General features: G+C 59.0%; 2 protein-coding genes across 5 annotated transcripts; both read right to left on the reverse strand.

Annotated features, from left to right (window-relative positions):
• Positions 1–488: 488 nt before the first annotated feature.
• Positions 489–3655, reverse strand: GDF1 (growth differentiation factor 1). The gene is made up of 2 exons (XM_054182300.1): positions 3005–3655; positions 489–1969 (listed from the first exon to the last, which is right to left on the reverse strand). Exons 1-2 carry the CDS (start codon positions 3375–3377, stop codon positions 1134–1136), a joined length of 1209 nt encoding a protein of 402 aa, XP_054038275.1. The 5' UTR covers positions 3378–3655; the 3' UTR covers positions 489–1133.
• Positions 3656–3677: 22 nt separating this feature from the next.
• CERS1 (ceramide synthase 1) lies at positions 3678–17825 on the reverse strand. 4 transcript variants are annotated; one of them, XM_054182303.1, is made up of 7 exons: positions 17586–17825; positions 9202–9361; positions 8511–8691; positions 7685–7846; positions 6683–6830; positions 5926–6074; positions 3678–5449 (listed from the first exon to the last, which is right to left on the reverse strand). In XM_054182303.1, the coding sequence occupies exons 1-7, from the start codon at positions 17805–17807 to the stop codon at positions 5407–5409; spliced, it is 1065 nt and encodes a 354-aa protein (XP_054038278.1). In that variant the 5' UTR covers positions 17808–17825; the 3' UTR covers positions 3678–5406. The 4 variants fall into 4 exon arrangements, with proteins under 4 accessions (XP_054038278.1, XP_054038277.1, XP_054038280.1 ...); XM_054182302.1 differs by lacking the exon at positions 17586–17825 and adding an exon at positions 9789–10028 and having other exon boundaries at positions 3681–5449; XM_054182305.1 differs by lacking the exon at positions 17586–17825 and adding an exon at positions 9491–9579 and having other exon boundaries at positions 3681–5449.
• Positions 17826–19614: the final 1789 nt, after the last annotated feature.

Here is a 19614-nt window from a genome sequence, read left to right on the forward strand (position 1 = left end):
TCCACCGCGCTGCTGCCACGGGCATGGAACAGCCTCGGGAAGAGCACGGCCACACTACTGCCATGGCCGGCTCCCAGAGAAAAACCCACAAATAAAACAAAAATAACCCTAAAACCCACAACCACGTGAACGTGGGGGCTTGACGTACCAGGGCTGTAACGCTGCGGCGCTGCTGTTGCCTGATGCTCGGCTGCCATCTGGCTCCAGCCGCGGGTCAGGCTGGTCCTGCCGCCACCAGGGAGAGGGGACGCCCCGGTCTCATCAATTATCCAACGAGGTAAATTAAATACCGCCTCAGAGCAGGCTGGGAGGGAACAAGGTGTCGCTGACTCCACCATCTCTGCACCAGGACACCACATTCCCTGCGTCACACACTCCTTCCTCAGCCAAAAATCATTTCTCACACAGCAAATTCCCCACAGCCCCCAGGGGCTGCGTTTGCCCCCCCCCCCCCCCGCCCCAAAACTGCCCCAGTGCCAACAGCCCACTAAAACCAGCTCAGCCCTGAGTTCCCACAGCAATAGAGACACCTGCGAGCGCTGCTCCAGGCTCCGACGCCGCCGGGGGAAGGGAGTCAGTCACGCAGCACCGCAAGAATGCGGCTCCTGCCATGACACCATACCTCATCCCGCAGCGGGACCGGAGCCACCACGGCACCTCCTCCCAGCACAGGCCCCATCAAACATCATCTCACCAAAAAAAAAAAAAAAAAAAAAAAAGGAATTTCTTTTTTCGCACTAAGAAAGCGGCAGCGTTTAGTTGAAAAGCAGAAGCCCAGCGGGTGCTCGGCCAAGAAGGAGAGGGGTCTGGGATTCACAGCCTGGTGCCACCATCGCCCGTGGGGAATGGACGAGACAACCGGCGCCAGGCTTGATCATAATCCCATCCTGCTCAGCCGAGGGCTGAGCACCCAGCCCTGGATAACTCACGCTCCGCTAATGACCCCAGGGTGCCAGATCCCCTCCCCGGCTGCGCATGGAGAAGGGCAGCCCCAGGGCGGGCTCCGACAGGCGATGCACCACGGGGAAACTCCCTCAACACCATCACAGCGGGGATTAAACGCACTCGGATTTATTCCATCAATCATTCAACGCTTCAGCCGGGACTGACCCCCCCCGGCACACACGGCTCCGCTATCTGCAGCCGCACTCGTCCACCACCATGTCCTCATAGTGCCTCAGCACCACATTGTCGTTGTTGTCGTAGTAGAGGATGGAGATGGGGGACAGCCTGACGGGGACGCAGCAGGGCTGGGGGGTCCCCTCGGGGTCCAGCGAGTGCACCATGGTCTGGAGGATGGCGTGGTTGGTGCTGTTCAGCTCGGCCGTCAGGGGAAAGGGGCACTCGCCCAGGCAGTAGTTGGCCATGTAGCCCTGCGGCGCGATGATCCAGTTCTCCCAGCCCACGTCGCTGAAGCTGATGTAAAGCCGCCGGGGCTTGCAGAGGTTGCTGGGAGTGACGGGGGCGTAGTGGGCGCTTCTCCTCCTCCTGGAAGCCTTGCACTGCTGCTGGCTGAGGGTCACCACCAGCAGAGAGGTGTCCAGGAAGGAGTCGATGCTGGCGCAGAGGCTCTGCAGCCCCCAGCTCGCCAGGGCTGATGCACCGTCTCCGCTGCTCACCGAGATCTCCAGGATCAAGCCCAGATTCCTGCTGTGCGTTCTCCAGTCCTTCGCCACCCCGCTCAGGTTGAAGAGAAGAGACTTGTGCAGCTGGGCGAAGGACTGCTGTACCAGCAGCTTTCGGCCGTGCCCGTGGGAGGGCATCCCCCGGAGAGACATCTGGGAGGCTTGGTAGAGCCTCAGCTCAAAAACCTGTCCCCGGCTGGAGGTGTGGTAGGAGTTGTGGCTGAATTTGATCTCCAGCTGAGCCATCGTCAAGCGCTCGCCCTCCTCCAGCACAGAGAGATTAAAGTAGAGACGCTTCTGCAGACACAGCAGCTTCTGGGGCTGCCCGATATGAATGAAGTGGCCTGACAAAGAAGGAGAAATAGGGGTGGCGGCGGTTGAACCCTGTCACGCTGAGTGGGATCAGCCTCCCAGTGCTCCGGTTTAAGCTCTTGGCTGCACAGCGAGAGGAAGATGGGGCTGACGGTGGCAGCCAAGCGCACCCGCAGGCGTCGGATGGAGATGACAACGATGCAGCGGGGTCTGTCAGCCTGATGGCACGGCCTTCAGAAAGGTCTGGAGGCACAACCGCCAGCCTGGGCTCCAGCCTGCGGCGCGGGGATGCTACAGCCATTCCAGCATCTCCCCTGCTTAACGTCTCGGGGAGTTATTTTTCCCCGGCTGTAAATATCTCCCCCCAGTACGGGGCGGGTTGTGGGGTGCCAGCTGTTTGGGACGGAGGGGAAAGGAGGGCAAATAGCAGCAACCTTTAGGGACTGGTAAGCTGCCTGCTGCAGCCAGCCCGAGGTTTCCCTTGGAAACCTGGGATCACAAGAGAAGCGAAGCTCCCTGGTGGCTCGAGACCAGGAGGACACCGACCAAACAGTTCCCAAGTAGCTGAGAAGGGCTCGGAGAGGCCACGGGCTGCAGCAGATGTGCCGCACGGTCAGCCAGAGGCATGAGGGCAAAAAGGAGGCGGCGGGGGGGGGACAGAGCCAAGCGGCCGAGCATCCCGTCCCCATCCGGAGCTGGGTGCCGGCCTCACCCACAGCCACGTTACCACTGCCCAGGTGAGGAGCCACCTCCACCACCGCCAGCCCAACCTGGGATCAAACCAGCATCTTCTGGACTTGCATTAGGGGACTCCAGGACAGAGCCTTACACCCGCTGCCTCCTCTACTGACTCCTTTCTAAACTGTACGTAATTATCTACGACAACCAGAGGGACCAGAGCTTACGCAGCAGGGATCGCTCCTGGAGACCCATTCTAAGCAGCGCCCCGTCCTGCCCCAGCTTCTCCCACCCAAGAGCCAGAAAAGGCAGAACCGGAGCAAAGTCTCCCCGCCCAGAGACCAGAAGAGCTTCCAAAGGACAGGACCCAAACCACAGCGTTTCTGTACCTCGGTCGGCGAAGACACGGATGATGTTCCCAGGGACATTAAATTCCTCCACCCTACAGGCATCCGCCAGGTCTTTGTCTGTAGAAGGCAGCAGCGTCTTTCTCTTCTGGAAGATCCGCCAGAGCACAGACGGCACAGGAACGGGGGTTTTCGGACTGGGCTTGGCGCTCAGACCCAAGGATTTTAAGAGGAAACTTTCCTGCAAGCTCAACTCCATGCCCAGAACCAGGCTAAGGAGAGCCCAGGCGAGGCCGGCTCTGAAGCTGGGGAGAAGCCACATTGCTCCTCTCCTTCCCGCAGACAAAGAGCAGCCCGGGCTGGGGACCTGAGGCCGGGGGTGGGGGGTGTTGATGGCCTGATTGGAGCCTTTCATCTGGTTAGTGCTCAATTAGCACCCAGGGATTCCCAGGATTGGGCAGAGGGTGTGAACGGTCCCCTCCAGGCTCCCCCGGACCCGTTAACCCTTTCAGGCTGCCCCCTCCCTCGGAGCTCCTACATCTCCCACATCTCCACACCATCGAGGTCCAACAACAAAGTCCCTGGTGGCAGGGAAGAGGCTGCTCTTCCCCACACAAAGCTGCCGGCATGTGGAGTGCTGCTCCCATTCCACCAGGTCCAGGGGGAGACTCAGGTCTGGGTCTCCCTCTTGCTCCCCGCTCCCAAATCAGCTTCCCCCCGCCCCCCCCAAATCACAGCATCCGACATTTCTCTCTCAAGGCCGTCAACTTCCAGCACACCGAGTCTTCCAAACTCTCCCTTTGGCTCCCTGCCCACAGGACACGCAGCCCCAGGGCCAGCACGGAAAGCCATCAGCGCCCACCCCCAGCGGCACGGCCCCTTTCCAGCCATCCCAGCAAACCCGCAGCGGCACACCGATGTCAGGCAACCAGTCACCCAGCTGAATGACGAAGCCTGGGCAAGCTGGTACCACGAAATTCAGTTTGCCCACACGGGTGCTGACTCGGCACCGCCATTACCCCACTTCGGCACCGTCACTGCCCCAACGCTCCTACGACCGAGCAGAAAGAGGCCGGGGCTATCGGTTCCCTTCCTTTCCTCCATCCTGCAAATCCCGCTTGGCAGCCAAGGAGCCAAAGCACCGAGACGTGCCCCGCTGAAGCCCCGCTAGGCGATGACAAGCGAGAAGGTGGGAGATCCTGCCACCGCTCCGGACAGTTTCCATCAGCCCAAGTCACATTTCACTTTCTGGTTACCGAAGAACTTTTCCTGTGGCTCACGCAATGAGCCTGGAGTTGCATCAATAAAACAGACCAAACAAGAAAACAAAAAAAAAAACCCAAAAGACAGTTAACCACGCTCTGATGGCTGGAATTAATGCCCTGAACCCCCACCCTCTGCTGCCTGCTGTCCCCAGCTACGAGGCAGCTCCACATCCCAGGGAGGACACGGGAGCCGTGGGTGCTGCCCCACGAGAGGAGAGCAACGGGACAGCCCTGGTTGGAGGGGCTGTAAAACCCAGAGGGGCTGTAAAACCCACGGGCTTCCCGGCAGAGACCCAGCCCAGCCTCCGGACCCTGCACCACTCGGGGCCGGCGCTGCCTGGAAAACCACCGCCGGGAGCAGAAAGGATTTGTTCTTTACCGGAGCAAGCAGACATCGCTGGGTGAGAGTCTGGAGACCCCTCAGCAGGGGACCCTGCAGGACCAGGACTGGCTTTTTAAGCAACTATAAGACTTCAATGGGCATTTTAAGCAAATCAAACCTCCTGGCCCTCATCCGGCAGGACAGGAGGCTGGAATAACGCTGCAGGGCTGGGTGTCCAGGCAGACGCGCTCACGGGAACTGCGCTGTGCCTCCACATCTCCGTATCAGGGACCCCTCCTGAGGAGGGAGGCTCAGAGGTGCCCGGCGTCACCTCCAGCCCCTGCTCGGCAGCTAGAGAGGAGCTGGCTCTGGGCTCCCCTCGCCTGGACGGCGATGCCGATGGAGGAGAGGAGGTTTCCCCTCCCCAGTTTGCTACTGGGTCAGGAGACCCTTCAGGGCTGCTGAGGAAGGGGTGGTGGGAGGGTCCAACGATAAAGACAGGGGAAATCTCAAAGGGACTGAGAACAGCTGAGGGATGGAGTGACAGGAGAAACACCAGGGGACCTAAAGCCAGCTCCAAATCCTACCTGGACCAGCAAAGCCACCAGTCACCGACAGAACCAGCACGGACTGGCTACAGAAAGCACACCAGCACCAGGTGAAGGCTGGTCACAGGCAAGCCCCGAGAGGTGCCTGATCCTGTCAGCGGCAACTCTTCCCCGGCTCCGGGCAGGGGACGAAGGGGGGTGGGGGATGAAGTTCTCCTTGTGCCTTTCGTTTGCTGGGTTTGAGCGCAGGGTCCCGGGTCAGTCCCCAGATCCAGCCAGGCTGCCCAGGCTGCCGCGGCCTCGCCGCCCTTACAACCGCTTGTCTTTTACAAGTCCATTCTTCAGGTGCATCCTGTGAAAAAGACAGCACGGCAGGCAGTGAGCCTTGGTGGCCGCACAGGCTCGCCCTCCCGTACTCTCACAGATCACTACCGAGGTCGGACCTGTCGTGACAGGGCTCGGTTTGTCCCCGGTCAGCCAGAGCCGCCCTGTGGGACCCAGCACCTTCCCAGACCCGGTGCTCACCACACGAAGCGCAGATTCTGCGCCAAGCAAAGGGCCAGTCCCACGCCGTGGGCAGGGAAGGGGTGGATGAGGATTCACAGGACAGGAAGATGGACGGACACACCACAACGTGCGGCGTGGAGGTACAAAGCCCTTCTTGATACTTGCAGCAGTGTTTTACACTCTCTGCCGAAGCACCCGGCTTTTCTGTCTTCCAGCCCAGTGATGGACCCTCTGACAGTGGCTGCAGGGCCCCGGGCAGTCTGCCCGCACCCCTTTCCCACAGATGCTGTACACGTGCGTGATCCCCCCCCGCCCACATACCCTTCTTTCAGAGCATTGGGCAGCTGGAGTCCAGCCTCCTTCTTCTTGACCGTTGTAGTTTTCTTGCTGTCCTCCACGTCGTACTCACGCACGTCGTTCACCTCCTGCATCTGCCCCATCAGCACCTTGGCCACAAACAGGACGATGTACTGTGGGGGGAGAGACGCTGTCAGCCACAAACCCCGAGGCTTCGAGCTGCGCCGCCCAACCTGCCCACTGCCCATTTGCTACGTGGGACCTTTCTCTGCTGTCCTCAACCCCGAGAAGGGCAGGGGAGATCCCTCCGGGATGGCCAAAGCCCTGGGATGTGGCTGATGACCAGCCGCAGTGGGAGCAGCGCTCCTGCAACTGCCCGTAACTGATTTCATCCCCCCAGGATGATGAACTCGGATGCTGCCCATGGCCGAAGCTCGCTGACGTGAGCCCTCCAAGTCCACCCTTTTCACCCCCTCCCCAAAGCTTCCGGGGATGCCAGAGCTTTTACACCCCTATTGAGTTCCAGCCTGCCCCAACTGCTGCTACCGCTCCCTCCCCGGGGATCCCCGGGGTGCCAGACAGTCTGAATTCCAGAGCAGAGGAGCCCCCCGGGCACCGACAGGGGTTTCCCTCCTCCCCCACCACCCCTCGGTCCTCCCAAGCCTCCTCCATCCCTGCAGCCCCCCAGCCGCCCCCAAAGGCGGGCAGGCAGCAGGGGCCGTGCCCGAGCGGCAGAGGAGGGAGAAGGTAGCGCAGGGGTTGCTGAGCTCCCCCTACTCACCAGAAACCAGTAGATGTTCATCAGAGTGAGGATGAGGAGCAGAGCATTGAAGAAGAAGTAGAAGGGGATATTCGGGACCGACTGGAGGCTGGAGTAGCAAGTGGCGTAGAGCACCTTGAGGGGGAACCAGTAGAGACGGAACCAGAACCTGCCAGGGCAGAGGGAGCAGGGTGGGTTTAAGGGGGATCCTGGGGGAGGCGTGAGACCCAGCACAACCTCCCGCCCCCAGGCAGCCCTCGCCAGCGTCCCTTGCAGTCCCTGCTCCGGGCACCCGGCTCGGGTTCACAGGCTGGCTCTAGGTGGGACTTCACACAGACCCCGTGAGAGGGCAGCCATGGAGGGGACAATCCAATTCCTGCGGGCAGAAAAGGCTTGGCAGCAGAGGCCGGGCAGAGAAAGGGCTGCCTCAGGGTAGAGAGGCAGGTCTACGGTGAAAATTCTCTCAACTGGATGGAAGGGAATACAGCTGGAAGGTTTTCTTAGTCCTGTGCGTCCCTGGTTTATCACTAAAAACCTTGACTGCTGAGCAGCCCGCGGAGAGGGAGGAAGGAGGGGGACAATGAGGAGCGACAACCTGCAAGTTACCCATCTCTGTTCTTCATCTTGTTTTTTTTGTCCTGCCTTGCCCCCAGAGGAACAGCAAGGCTGGAATCTGGGACAGCCCTACGTCCTGTTTCCTTCTTGCAAAAGCGCTTCTTACTGCCGAAACCAAGCGAGTGGGAAAATGGAAACAGCTCCTCCTCCCCTGGGGTCATTTGTCATGCTGCAAGCGAGATTTCACAGGCACTTGTGTGGTGACAGACGGCAAAGTGACTACAGAAGGATTCCAAGCCCAGCATGGGGTCAGGCTCTGCGGGAACCACTTCCCAAGCCGTTTTTTGAAAGGGCTCGTTCCCAGGCAGACAAACCCAGCCAGCTCTGCCCCGGGGCAGCGGGGGCTCCGCAAAGGCTGGTGAGGAGGGCTGGGAGCCGGCTGAGGGCTGGGCAGGCGGCCAAGCTCACCAGCTGACGCTGAAGGTGAGGCAGCCGATGTTGGAGATGATGTCGTTGAGGCGATGATAGACTCCCCCCCGGTGCTTGAAGTAGACGTTGAGCTTGGTGAATTCCAGCTGCACGTCATTGACGTCGTGCAGGAAGAGCACCAGGATGCCCACGTTGTGGTACCTGTGGGAAAGAGGGGAGTCAGGGAGGGAGACGTGTGGGGCGGCGGGCCCATGGTAGCACCCAGCACCCACGGTCCATCACGCCGGGAGCAGCCAGAGTCCCTGAATAATCCAGACAAACAAGCCTGGCACGGCCCAGCCTGGCACTGTGCAACGGCTCACGAGCACAGGGACTGCTGCGGGAGCATGGAGGAAGAGGAGACACCACCACCAACCCAGCAAGAGAGTCACAGACTGGCAGGGGTTGGAAGGGACTTTGGAGACCATCTTGTCCAACCCCCCTGCCCAAGCAGAGTCACCCAGTGCAGGTGGCACAGGAACCCATCCAGGCAGGTTTTGAGTGTCTCCAGAGCAGGAGACTCCACCACCTCTGTGGAGCCTGTCCCAGACCCCCGCCACCCTCACAGGAAAGAAGTTTTTCCTCATGTTGAGATGGAATTTCCCGTGTTCCAGTTTGTGCTCTGTTGCCTCTTGTCCTGTCACCAGGCACTGCTGAAAAGAGCCTGGCCCCATCCTCCTGACGCCCGCCCTTTAGCTACTGATAAGCGTTGATGAGATCAGTCCCACTACGTGCCCCTGAGGTGCCGGTGAAGGCGGCAGCTCTTGCCGTGTGGCTGCCCAAGGCCGCGCCAGGCACACTGCGGTGTCACAGCCAAGGACCTCACCTGAAAGCGTAGGAGAAGGCTATGAGGGTCAGCGTGACCACATGGTGGAGGAGCATGACAACGGAGTCCTTGCGCCACGTGTCCATGTAGGCGGTGGCATAGATGGAGTGCCCGTAGAAGCTGCACTGCAACAGGTAGGCGATGGCGATGTCCGTGGGCACGTCCATGCCCTTCTTCCAGCCTGGGGCAGGACAAAGACACCCGGGTGAGCCCAAAGCCATGAGCACAGAGCCTCCGTCAGCAGCAGAGGCGGGAGCGCAAACCTCGGGGAGCCCCGAGCAGCCCCAGCACCTCGCTGTGCTCAGGGGCTCCCACCCAGGACCTCACGGGGGCAAAGGCTGGAAGAGAAGCCAGGTGTCCCGGCTCCCAAACGCTGCCTTTGGTGTTAGACCCCTTCCCTCTCCCAGATCCAAAGGAGAAGCGTTTGATTTACTCCTCTCCTGCTTTAACCCCTCCTGGCACGTCCCAGCCCCTGCTGTCCGCAGTAGCCACTAGGTGACTCTCTCTGTAACCAAATGAAGGGAGACAGCCTGTTGTGCCCTTTCTGCACCCACAGCATCATGAAAAAGGCAATTTAGGGCTTCGGTCTTCTCCCTCGCTCACCCCAACTCCCCTTCCCTTGTTCAACCCAGCCGTCCCAGCAACCTGGACACCCTAATCCATCCCCACTTCTCCCTGGTTCTTGCTGTACCGTAAAAGACGGACGGTGGGTCGTAGAAGAAGGGGTAGTCGGTGAAGAAGAGCAGGTAAATGCCATATGACCAGGATAACGTGTAGAAAAGCAGCTTCCAGGCACTCTCAGGCATCTTGGCAGCATCTTTGGGCTGCAAGTTGCACCACTCCCCAAAGGGCTGCAAGGAGAAGGGAGCAGTATCGTCACACAGGGCACAGAGCACCGAATCTCCCAGAGACTCGAGCTCTGCGTGAGCTACCAGACAGGGCAAAACCAGGGTCACGAGCCCCATTTTTCCAAACCTCACGTTTTCCTTCTTTACAGCGTGAATACGGAGGTCAAAGAGGCTCTAGAGAGAGCCTGAAGCAGGGAAAAGCACGAGGCTAGAAACCCTTCTGCTCAGCCAGGGTGAGGAGCTGCGAAAGCAGAGCCCCAGGAGAAGGCAGAAGCCTTCGGGACACGTCCCACTGTCCGGGCACCGCTCCATCACCCTGGCTCCAGGAGCAGGGCTGACCACAGCTGGCTTTTGCAGAACAGAGTCAATAGCTAATAAAATAAAAATCAACTCCTATCCGCACAAGGAAACCCAGAAGAAGCAGCCGTACCAACGCTACCCCTGTGCATACGGGCTTCGCAGCGCTGCCAGCTCCCAGAAAAGTCTTCCAACTGAGGATGCAAAGGCTTTGCAGAGTCCTAAACACGCAGCTGCTGCCGCTCCCCGACCAGAACAGCAGGAGACCCCCCACGTGCGCTGGAGGGGACAGCTTTGCAGGTAAGGAGTCGGTAAAGGCTGGGCTACCAGCTCCTCTTGCTCTCTCGCACCGACCCACGCTCATACGCGTTTCCCAGCAGTGTTTCTGGCTGACCGGCACTGAAATGGCTGACCTGCTGCTGGTTTTCCCCCCTCCCTGCGGTTTGCAGCACCCCTCCCACCAGCTGGGGCTCTAAAACAGGAGGCGAAGCCTCCCCAAATATGGCCAAAGCGAGGGATGTGAGGACGAGCGGTTCTGCAGATTACTCGTGCGAATCAGAACGAAACTTTCTCACCCTGCGTTCCCCGGGCTCCCGAGGACGACCGGCACCACCCCAGCTCTCCCGACACCGCAGCAGCGAGAGCGCGGGGCCACCGAGGCCAGGGGCAACTTGGAAACCGCCGGGAAAGCAAAGCCCCAGCATTAAACAGTAAAACGGAGCAGCCGCCGCTACCCTTCACCTCGGACCGCGTGCCGGCGAGCGAGGGATGCTGCACGCCGAGCGTGCCGCCGGCTCAGCCAGGGCTCCGGGCAGGGATGTTTTCCCCTCGGTGGCAGCTGAGCAACGCCAGGCACCGCTTCTGCTTCTCATCACGAGAGCGACAGAGCCCTGTCAGCCCGGCCAACCTCTGCCCCCCCCAGCGCGGCGGCAGGGCAGCAGCCAGCGCAGGGGGAGCGTTGCTCAAGGTCCGGAGGGAACCATCGCTGCCTGAAACACAGATAACACCCAAAGGCCCCTGGCCGAGAGCTCCCCAGGGAGAGACCAGATAAGCTCAAGATGAAAATAAAATGCCTGCAAAGTAACTGTACCCTGCCCCAGGTCAGCACTTTCTGCAGCCGGCGCTCGGCCCCCCGATGCTCAAAGGCTATATTAAGGCCCCAGCTGTCCCTGGGCAGCGGCTGGTCTGGCTTTTAGCCCCTCTCTACACCAGGTTTTCAAAGGATTCCGCTCCAAGCATTGTCCCAGCCTAAAAGCGCTTTGTTCTACGGGCTGAATTTCCCAGCACTGGTCAGACCTGGAAGCAGCAGCCCCGCAAAGCTCTGCCAAGTTGTCCGTATCCCCCCCCCCGCCCCAGCCCCCAGCTATAGAGGCTCAGCTCTGGGCCCCCCACCAGCGCATCTCGCATGCGAAGCATGGCTGTCCCCATTGAGACCAGGAACACGCTGCCGCCGCCAAGGCTCCTTCCAACAGGAGCCACGGCAGGAAAAAAGAGGAGGAAGCTTGAAGGGTGAATAAATAATGCAGAGACAGGAAGTCCTGAGCCCAGAAAGCATGAATTATTTGTGTCTCCATACAGTGGAGCATAGAAGTGGCTCAGACACGGGGACAGCTCGCCACACTACCAGGACAGTGGGCTGCAGAGCCTCCTGCCCTCCCCAGCCGGGGCTGAATTCAGGATGCTGAGCTCGGCCCCAAATCCCCCTCGCAGCCTGGCTGCCCATCGCCCGCCAAGGCGGCTCCCTGCCCACGGAGGGGGAAGGACACCACATTTCTGCCCCCGGCAGGCAGAGCCGATGACAAGGACCACCACCCCCGGGGCAGTCACACGCTACCGAGACAACCTGCGTTTTACGGATACTCGGAGCCCCGGCAGAGATGGCAGAAGCGCAGAAAATTGCCACTGCGAGCCTGCAGTCACGGCTTGATGAAGAGACACTGCAGGCACGACAGCAGGTCCCGGTCTGGAGCAAAAGCAAGACCCAGGGAAGGGCTACCCCACTCCAGCTTGTGGTGGCCATGGCTCAGAGAGGGTTTAGCCCTGACTGCACATACAGTTAGCGACAAGTCCTGGAGAGAGCCACCCTCCTCCCTTCAATAGCCATGGTGCATCTTGCCCTCCTCCCTTCAATAGCCACGGGGCATCCCAGGCCGTACCCTGAGCGCTACAGAAACGGGACTTGGCTCTGGAGAAGACACAGGGAGGGATCGGAAGAGAACCAGCATCGCACAGGGGGCTGGGGGGACAAATGAATGGCCCTGGAGAGGCCCCACCAAAACCAGGACCACTTGCGTGGGGAAGCGCAAGCCAAGGAGATGCCCGGACCAGCCAACACCATGCAGGAGATGCATCTGCCCTCTCCCAGGGGCTGGGAGATGCGCAAGGTGGGGGATGTCCTCCCGCTACCCAGCTGCCGTTCCCACGGCAACGGAGCAGAGATGCCTGTTGCTAAGGGTGACGGGCGCTGCGGCGGGAACAGCGGATCCGGCTGAAAGAGCCCAAGGCTCTTGGCAAGTGTGATGTAATGGGGTTGCGCTTAAAGGGCGACCGGCTCTTCCTCCCTCCTCCTCCTCGCTACCCCCACGCAAACCTTCGCAGGCATCTTCTGATTCACCGGTAAAATTACTGGGTCTGAGGGACGTGACTGTTCCCCCGCAGCATGCGGGGACTGAAGGAGGGGGACGGAGCAGAGCAGCGGGTGCGAGCACCCTGCGAGAGCAGTTTGGAGCTGGAAAGAGAAACCGACTGGAAACCGTCGCTGCCCACAGCTCTGCTGAAGTGTCAAAAAAATACTCGCAGCAAAAAGCAAACACACGCTCTCTTCCTTTTTACAGCCTCCGGCACTGGAGGAAAGCAGCCAGTCCCCTCAAATCCACAACCGGCTGAAGCAGCAGGACACGAGTCCTTCCAGCAACCCGGCAGGCTCGCGGTGATGGGTTATGAATTGAGGCTTGTTACAGAGGAACCGTATCCCCCCCGGCCGCCCCCATCGCCTCTGCCACCTCCCCAGCCTAGGGACGAGAGCCCCGCCAAATCCCAGCCATGCCGCGCCTGGGCACGACAAGTTCCCCAGAGGAACACAAAGGAATGGCTGGCACGAAGCACCCTCGGCCCAGGGAACTGGCAGCTTTACATCAGTTTTTACTCAATGCAGATGATAATGATGAGCCAGCAGAGCTCCAATTCAAAACCCGGCCACAGCCAACAGCTACTGCCCCTTCCGCGGCGGCGGCACAGCTCCCCGCAGCCTGGCGTGCTCCTGCTCAGGGCTGCCACGGTGTCTTTCCACCCCAAGGGACGACGTCCCCTCCATACCCAGCCTGGACACTGCTCCTGGACAGGCCGCCACCCCCCGCCACAGCAGCAATGGGACACAGAGCCTGCAGAAGGAAAGAGCCAGTAAAATGTCACTGTTCTCTAAACGTGAAGAAACGGGTCTCCTGGAGCCTGCGGACCCGAGGGCAGTGGCTGTCACCCTGCTGGGAAAGGGGAACAAACCGAGCCCAGCAGAAAGAGCTCCAGCTCTCCTTGCTCCATCCCCGCAGCTGCTCAGTGCCTCAGTTTCCCCATCCCTGCAGCAGCTGAGACACTGGGAAGCTGCGTTAGGCTCTGGACTCCTATAAACACATAGAAAAGAGACACTACGACAATAGCAACAAACCAACAGACGTTATTTCTTCCTCGGTAAGCGGTAAAGCTTGCCCCGAAGAGAGAAAAGCAAGAGAAGACACAGCTGCCCCCGGGGTGCCGCGGGGGCTGAATAACCTCCTCATGCCTGACTGCTGACACAGCGGCACCGGGAGAGCAGCCCCCGCGCCGGGACGCAGCTTCATTCCCCAGGGTGAAGAAAAGGCCCATTGTTGTGGGTTTCTCCCCTCGAGTTTCCAGGGTTCGTGCTTCAAACAGCAGGCAGAGCGCAGCAGGAGAGCCAGGCAGAGCCCTCTCCCACCCCCGGGCTCCATCGGTCTCCTCCGCCCTCCGCAGAGATTGTGTTGGGCAGACGGTTTTCAGGACGGCGATAATTTCCCCCCAGCGCCGGGGCTTGGAAAAACAAGTCTTGACAATACCATAGGGTAGAGAAAAGTTGCATAAATCGCTGAAAGGGATAATAGGAACCTTTGCTTTCCAGCTTCCACATCCTTCCTGGGGCTATACCGTATCTCTCACCTAGAAACCCTGCTGTCCAGAGCACATTTTTCAACTGACCCAACACTTTTCCTTGCAGAGGACACGGCAATGCCTTACAAATCCCGACACCACCAAGGCAGCAAGCTGACTAGTGCCTGGGCCAAAAACGGAAAACATTTCCCCAGCGCAGAGCAAAGGCAGACAGTCGTTAAGGACGGAGGCGATACCTGACGAACATCACCAGACTCAGAGGCAGCTTTTACAAGTGAGGGTTTTGCTCACTTACGGACTTGCACTTTGCTGACTTCGGGGACTTTAACTCCCAGCAGCAAAGATGGCTCAGGGTAGTTTAGGGCTGCAAGTGTCCTCCTGGGCTTGCCACAGCTCTTCTGGATCATCTCTGAGCGTGAATCTAGGTGTGCTCTTAGTTTTATCTATTCAAGATAAACTTCACTGCACTGCTCAAGCCTGGCTCGGGGACGGAGACTGCCAGCACGGGCTCACCAAGCCTTTCCCAAGCCAAGTTGCCTGGTCCTATTCCAACAGCACTTGGCCTCGGCACCTTTAACTAATGCGGAGATGCTCAGGTTGCTGCTTTTTAATCAAACTCCTCAGAGCCTGGCTGCAGCCACTCTCCACACAGGGGACACACCAAGGACGGTGGCTTTCAGAGACCGATGGAGCTCAGACACCAGCGGCAGCAGGAGGACAGGGCACACAAACCGAGGAGGCTTTGAGGGATGGGAACACTTGCCTAGACCCGGCTTGGTCTTCGTTTCTGAAGGTGGCCTGCAGCTCCAGTGAGCTGGTACAACCAGACATGGCCCAAGCATCACTGAAGTTTATGCACCCTGAAGTCAAGGGGACCAAGAGCAGAGACCCTCGGGCCAGACCCTAGAGAGGACGGAGACGTCCCTCAGGCCTTTGCAGGGATGCCCATGCCCCCAGTACAGCTGATTTTGGGGTCCTTCCCTACCTAGTAATGCACAATTGCTCAGCTAACTGGCATCCTTCCAACACCAAAATAACTCCGCTCCATATTTGCACCAAGTGAGGATTCTGCGAAGGAGAGGCAACGGCCAAAAATCACCTTTGCTCTAAGTACAGCGGGAAAACCACGTCTAATGCCCAGGCACCGACCCAGTCATTGTAACAGGTGAAAGTTGGCACTTTCAAACGCTAACCAAAGCCCTCCCACCACAGGCACGGCCGTTACCCCTGCTCCAAGCCAACTGCGAGACCTTTTGCGACAAAGACGATGTGGGACAAATGCTGTGGTCCTAGAAGAGGGCGAGGAGCCTCCCCTCCCGTTCTCGCGATCCCGCTGATAAAAATGGGGCCATGCAGCGAGCACAGGAAGAGGTATTGGCTTTAACGCACGCCGTTCTCGCAGGAGCGGTCACGGCCAGAGCTAAGTAAGGTGCACTTTACGCTCCAAGCTTCAAGGCCTTGTGGCAAGAGTCACTTCCTCTTCGGGCACAAAGAATCACAATCCAAGCGGCAAGATTTATTATTTATAAATAACACGCAGGAAGGCAGCATTCTCCAGACACTGAGTGGATTCATTTTTATAACCATGAGCGTTTCAGTTCTTGCAGGGAACATAAAGAGATTCAAAATGAGGAAGGATGCTCCTCAAGTCTGCACTGGGAAGCGAGGGCCCGAGCACGGGAGAAGTTTCCTCCCAGTGTTACACAGAAGGTCTCTTTTCTTGCTGACTTTAATCCTGAATGACCCCACTCCGCCGCTGCCCGTACAGGGGTCACACAACACGAACTGATTTCCTAAATACTGCCAGAGGTCTCAGAGGAAAGCGACAACCTCCAGCTTTTCCCATGGCAAAGCAGAGAAATGCTTCAAGATCCTTAAAAATATATATATAGAGAGAGTGAGTTGTCTCTGCCTATTGTTACCCTTCCACCTATCTGCAGGGAGCAAACTGATGCTATCACAATTTCGCTCAGCATCTCCTCACTGTAACACATGCAGATGTAGCCACAGGAACCGGCTCCCATCAACCCCCCTCCCTCTTCTGCAATTACAAGTGTGACCCATTTCTGGGAAGGAGAGACGCCTCAGCACTCGTACAAGCTGCCAAGCATCCTCCGAGGGCTTTTTTTCACGCCCCGATCACCACTCGCTCTGTAAAGGTGAGCCTTACGCAAGGAGGAACCAGAGCACGAAGGAAATTACCTCCGATTTGTTACGATGGAACTAGGGTTACCTCCAACCTCGTTAAACCCAGTCCCAGCGCTCCCAGGCACTGTACGCTGCCCATCAGTAGCCGCAGGCAGACAGGAGTGCAGGTAACAAGGAGAAATTCAGTCCTCCATGAAAAGCCAGCACGTTACCTTGCCTACGTGCTGCTTTAGCAGCTTCAAACCACTCCAGAGGACTCAGACCGGCACCTTGCACGAGGTCAAGATCCACCTGGCGTTACCAGATAAGCAAAGCCAGCTCTGAGCGGTAAAGGAAGAGCCACTTTAAAGGCAGGCTCGGCAGCAGAGAGAGGACAGCAGTAACTCCCAAGAGCCTAATTACGGGATGCGAAGTAGCTGTCTTTAATCTGTGAAGCAGCCTCTGAAGGAAGCGGTTCGCCCAGGGAACGAGGCCTGTCCCACATAGCTGCAAAGAACCACACGTGCTCTTGCAGCTACTCAAGGCCTCGTGCCACCACACTCACGGCTGGGTGAGAAAAGGGCCGTCTTCTCATCCCTGAGGCCCAAAATACAGCATCTCCATTGCTTCTGCCTTCCTAAGCCCTATCAAGGCCAGGGTAATTGCAGAGCGAAGCGTGCAGCATCTCTCTAGGAAAGCAGCGTGGAAGAGATCGGCTCTGCTGGGACTGAGCCATCGGAAAGAACAGGGAGGTCTCATTTCGTTACTGATGCTTTTCACAGCAAGAAATTAAACAGAGCCGTTCTGCGCTCCCCGGGACGTCCTGCTCATCCTGTCCCTTACAAAGTACGGTCTGAACAAGGAGGAGACAACGGCCAGCAAGGCCGTTCAGGGGCTGTGGGGGTCGGATGCTCGCATCCCTGGATCCCCCCCTGCTCCGTGGAAGGTCAGCCCAGCACTGCAGCGCAGCAGCTCTCCCCACGCCATCCTCCCGCAGAACCGGGGAGGGAGAGCGGGGAAGGACATTTTTCATGCAAACCACGGATGACACATAGAAGTGGGGTCCTTTCCTTCCCCCACGCAAGAAATAACCCCCAACCCCTCCCGGGACGCAGCAAAGGGAACATGGGCCGGGGTGGGGGGGGGGGAGAGCTCTCCCGGTGCAGCGGGATGCTCGGTGCTCCAGGATGCAGCCCCAGGGGAAGTCGGGGGGGGGGGAGAAATCTTTCATGCAACCCCCCCTCCCCGCCCAACACGCAGCCCCAGGGGAAGGAGAACGGGCTTTCCCATACAACGAGCCACCCCCGGCCCCTGGGATGCGGCCCCGGGTGGCGGAGAGGAGCTCTCCGGTGCGCCGGGGACCGCGGATGTGGCCCCGGGCGGCGGAGAGAAGCCCCCCGGTACAATGGGGATGCGGCCCCGGGATGCGAAGAGGCGCCCTCCGGTGCACTGGGATGCGGCCAGAAGCCTTCCGGTGCACCGGGACCGGGGACGCGGCCCCGGGTGGCAAAGAGACGCCCTCCGGTGCGCCGGGATACGGCCAGGAGCCCTCCGGTGCGCCGGGGACGCGGCCCCGGGTGGCAGAGACGAGCCCTCCGGCGCACCGGGCGCCCCCACCCCGCAGCCCCGCTGGTCTCCGGTACCCCGTTCCCCGTCCCCCCCCCGGGATGCGGCCCGGACTGACCCGAAAGAGCCTGCGGGCGGCGGCGCGGCGCAGCGCGGTCCACGCCAGGGCGCAGAGCCCGCAGAGCAGCACCTCTCCCCAGCCCAGGTGCGCGTTCTCGGCCCAGGTCCGCCGCGACAGCTCCCAGCCGCAGTCCCCGCAGCCCCGCACGGCCGCCGCCAAGCTGCCGTAGCCCCGCCGCAGCAGCTGCCCGTAGCCGGGCATGGGCTCGGGAGGCGGCATGGCGATCAGCGCTGCCCGCCCATGGCCCGCCGCTGCCCGCCGGCTCCGCGCAGGCTCCGCGCGGGGCGGGACGGGGACGGGACTCCCCTCCCCGCCGTTACCGGGGACCTAAGAGCCGCCCCCCACCCTCCCCGCGCACGGCCCGGCCCCCTCCGGGCTCCGCTCGCCCCCTTCGGGCGGTACTCGCCCCCTCTGGGCTCTGCTCGCCCCCTCAAACCCCGACGGGGCCAGGGCAGCGCGCCCGGAGGGGAGCGGCGGCTCATTAGGTGCCCGTTAATCAGCACGGAACGGAGCAGCGGCTCATTAGATGCTTGTTAATGAGCCCAGGCTCTCGCTGAATGAAGTTATATTGCAATTTCTTACCCCCCAAAAAAACCCACAAAAAACCAAAACCAAACCAACAATGCGACGGCTCTCTTGGATGATGAGCCGTGACAATGGGCTGGAGCTGCTCCAGCAGCAAGAACCGGAGACAAATACTAATATTTCAGCATCAAGAGACAACAACTGCTGATCCGACAGTGGAAAACTGCTCTGCCTGCCAAGGGGCACCCTTTGGGTGGTGGTGGGGGCTGGAAGGTACCCACAGCGCCTTGGCAACCTTCTCCGGCACCACAGAATTCCTACAGCTCTCCATGCCCACAATGCCTCACTAAACATTCACCCTTCAACGTTTTTTCATTTAATATGCAAAGAGAAACATTTCCCCCCATCTTTCTTTTTTCCATACCTCCCAGCAGAAGCCTCCAAGCAGCAGAAGATTCATCCCTTCCTCACAGAGCATTTCAGCAGAAAGCAATCAGGTGCCTCCACCCTACAGCTGAACTTGGGCACCTGTTGCAATTAAGAAGGGTCTGGAATAATGAGATACACCTGGAAAACACAAATACACATGCCCCAAAGGTCACACCTGGTGAAAGACCTGAGTGAGTGCCTCCTCCAGAAGGCAGGCAGCTTGCACTCGGGTGAGCCGCTGATTCACGCAACACAAATCTTGTTATATACATGTTTTAAATGAAAAGCAAGACATCCAGAGTCACAGACAGACAGTCAGACATTGGGCTCGCTAGGAGAAGCATGAGTTTAAGATGAAGATTCTCCTAAAATGCCAACTGTCTCATAGTAAAGAACCTCAGACCAAAGGCGCTGGTGCAGCGCAGTGGGATTCGGTTTCAGCCATGGAGGAGGAAATGGAATTCAGTTGTGTCCTAATGCACCAGAACTACTGGCTAAATGGCAGCTGTGGGATTCTACTGGAGATAATCACCATCATCATCATCATATCCCAGGCACTCATGGAACTGTAACTCGAACCAGCTTGATAGCGAAAGAAACAGACAAAATAGAAATGAGTTTTATCTCATTTAAAGTCCTCTGACCGCAGCCGTTCAGCCTTTGTGTTCTCTGGAACCTCTCTAATTGGTCTGGGGCAGCAATGAGAAAACACAAACCCATTCCTCTCGGAGGTCGGGACAACATGTTCCCCTCTTCTCACAGGGCCAGCGCTGGCTCCTGCTATGCCACTTGCTTTTATTGTTTACATTTTTAAGTCAATTTATCATGGCCCATCAAGTGGGTAATGGCTGCCCCCGAGCACACAAGCCCCTTTCACATCTCCCTCAGACAGCTCCACAAAGGAAACATTCATTCCAGACTGGACCATGAATAACCCCTCACTGGAAATCGCTGCTCACTAAACAAGCCAAGGAAAGAGACAATGAGCCCTTTCAGAGCAACCTCGGCCGAGGTGGGCACAAAGGAAACGCCAGGGAGACACATTTACAGTGTAGCGCAAACCCCTCTTCTC

The sequence above is a fragment of the Rissa tridactyla genome, chromosome 22 (assembly GCF_028500815.1).
Source record: "Rissa tridactyla isolate bRisTri1 chromosome 22, bRisTri1.patW.cur.20221130, whole genome shotgun sequence".
Classification (NCBI taxonomy): Eukaryota; Metazoa; Chordata; class Aves; order Charadriiformes; family Laridae; genus Rissa; species Rissa tridactyla.

Excerpts from the sequence above, each read along its gene's own strand:
- CERS1 (XM_054182302.1), bottom strand. The coding sequence starts at position 10,019 with ATGAGCGTGGGTCGGTGCGAGAGAGCAAGAGGAGCTGGTAGCCCAGCC. Across the intron at positions 7,847-8,510 it reads GCCTTCTCCTACGCTTTCAG|GTACCACAACGTGGGCATCC; the intron begins GTGAGGTCCTTG and ends TCTTTCCCACAG. Across the intron at positions 6,831-7,684 it reads CTCACCTTCAGCGTCAGCTG|GTTCTGGTTCCGTCTCTACT; the intron begins GTGAGCTTGGCC and ends CTGCCCTGGCAG.
- GDF1 (XM_054182300.1), bottom strand. The coding sequence starts at position 3,377 with ATGAAAGGCTCCAATCAGGCCATCAACACCCCCCACCCCCGGCCTCAG. Across the intron at positions 1,970-3,004 it reads CCGTGTCTTCGCCGACCGAG|GCCACTTCATTCATATCGGG; the intron begins GTACAGAAACGC and ends CTTCTTTGTCAG.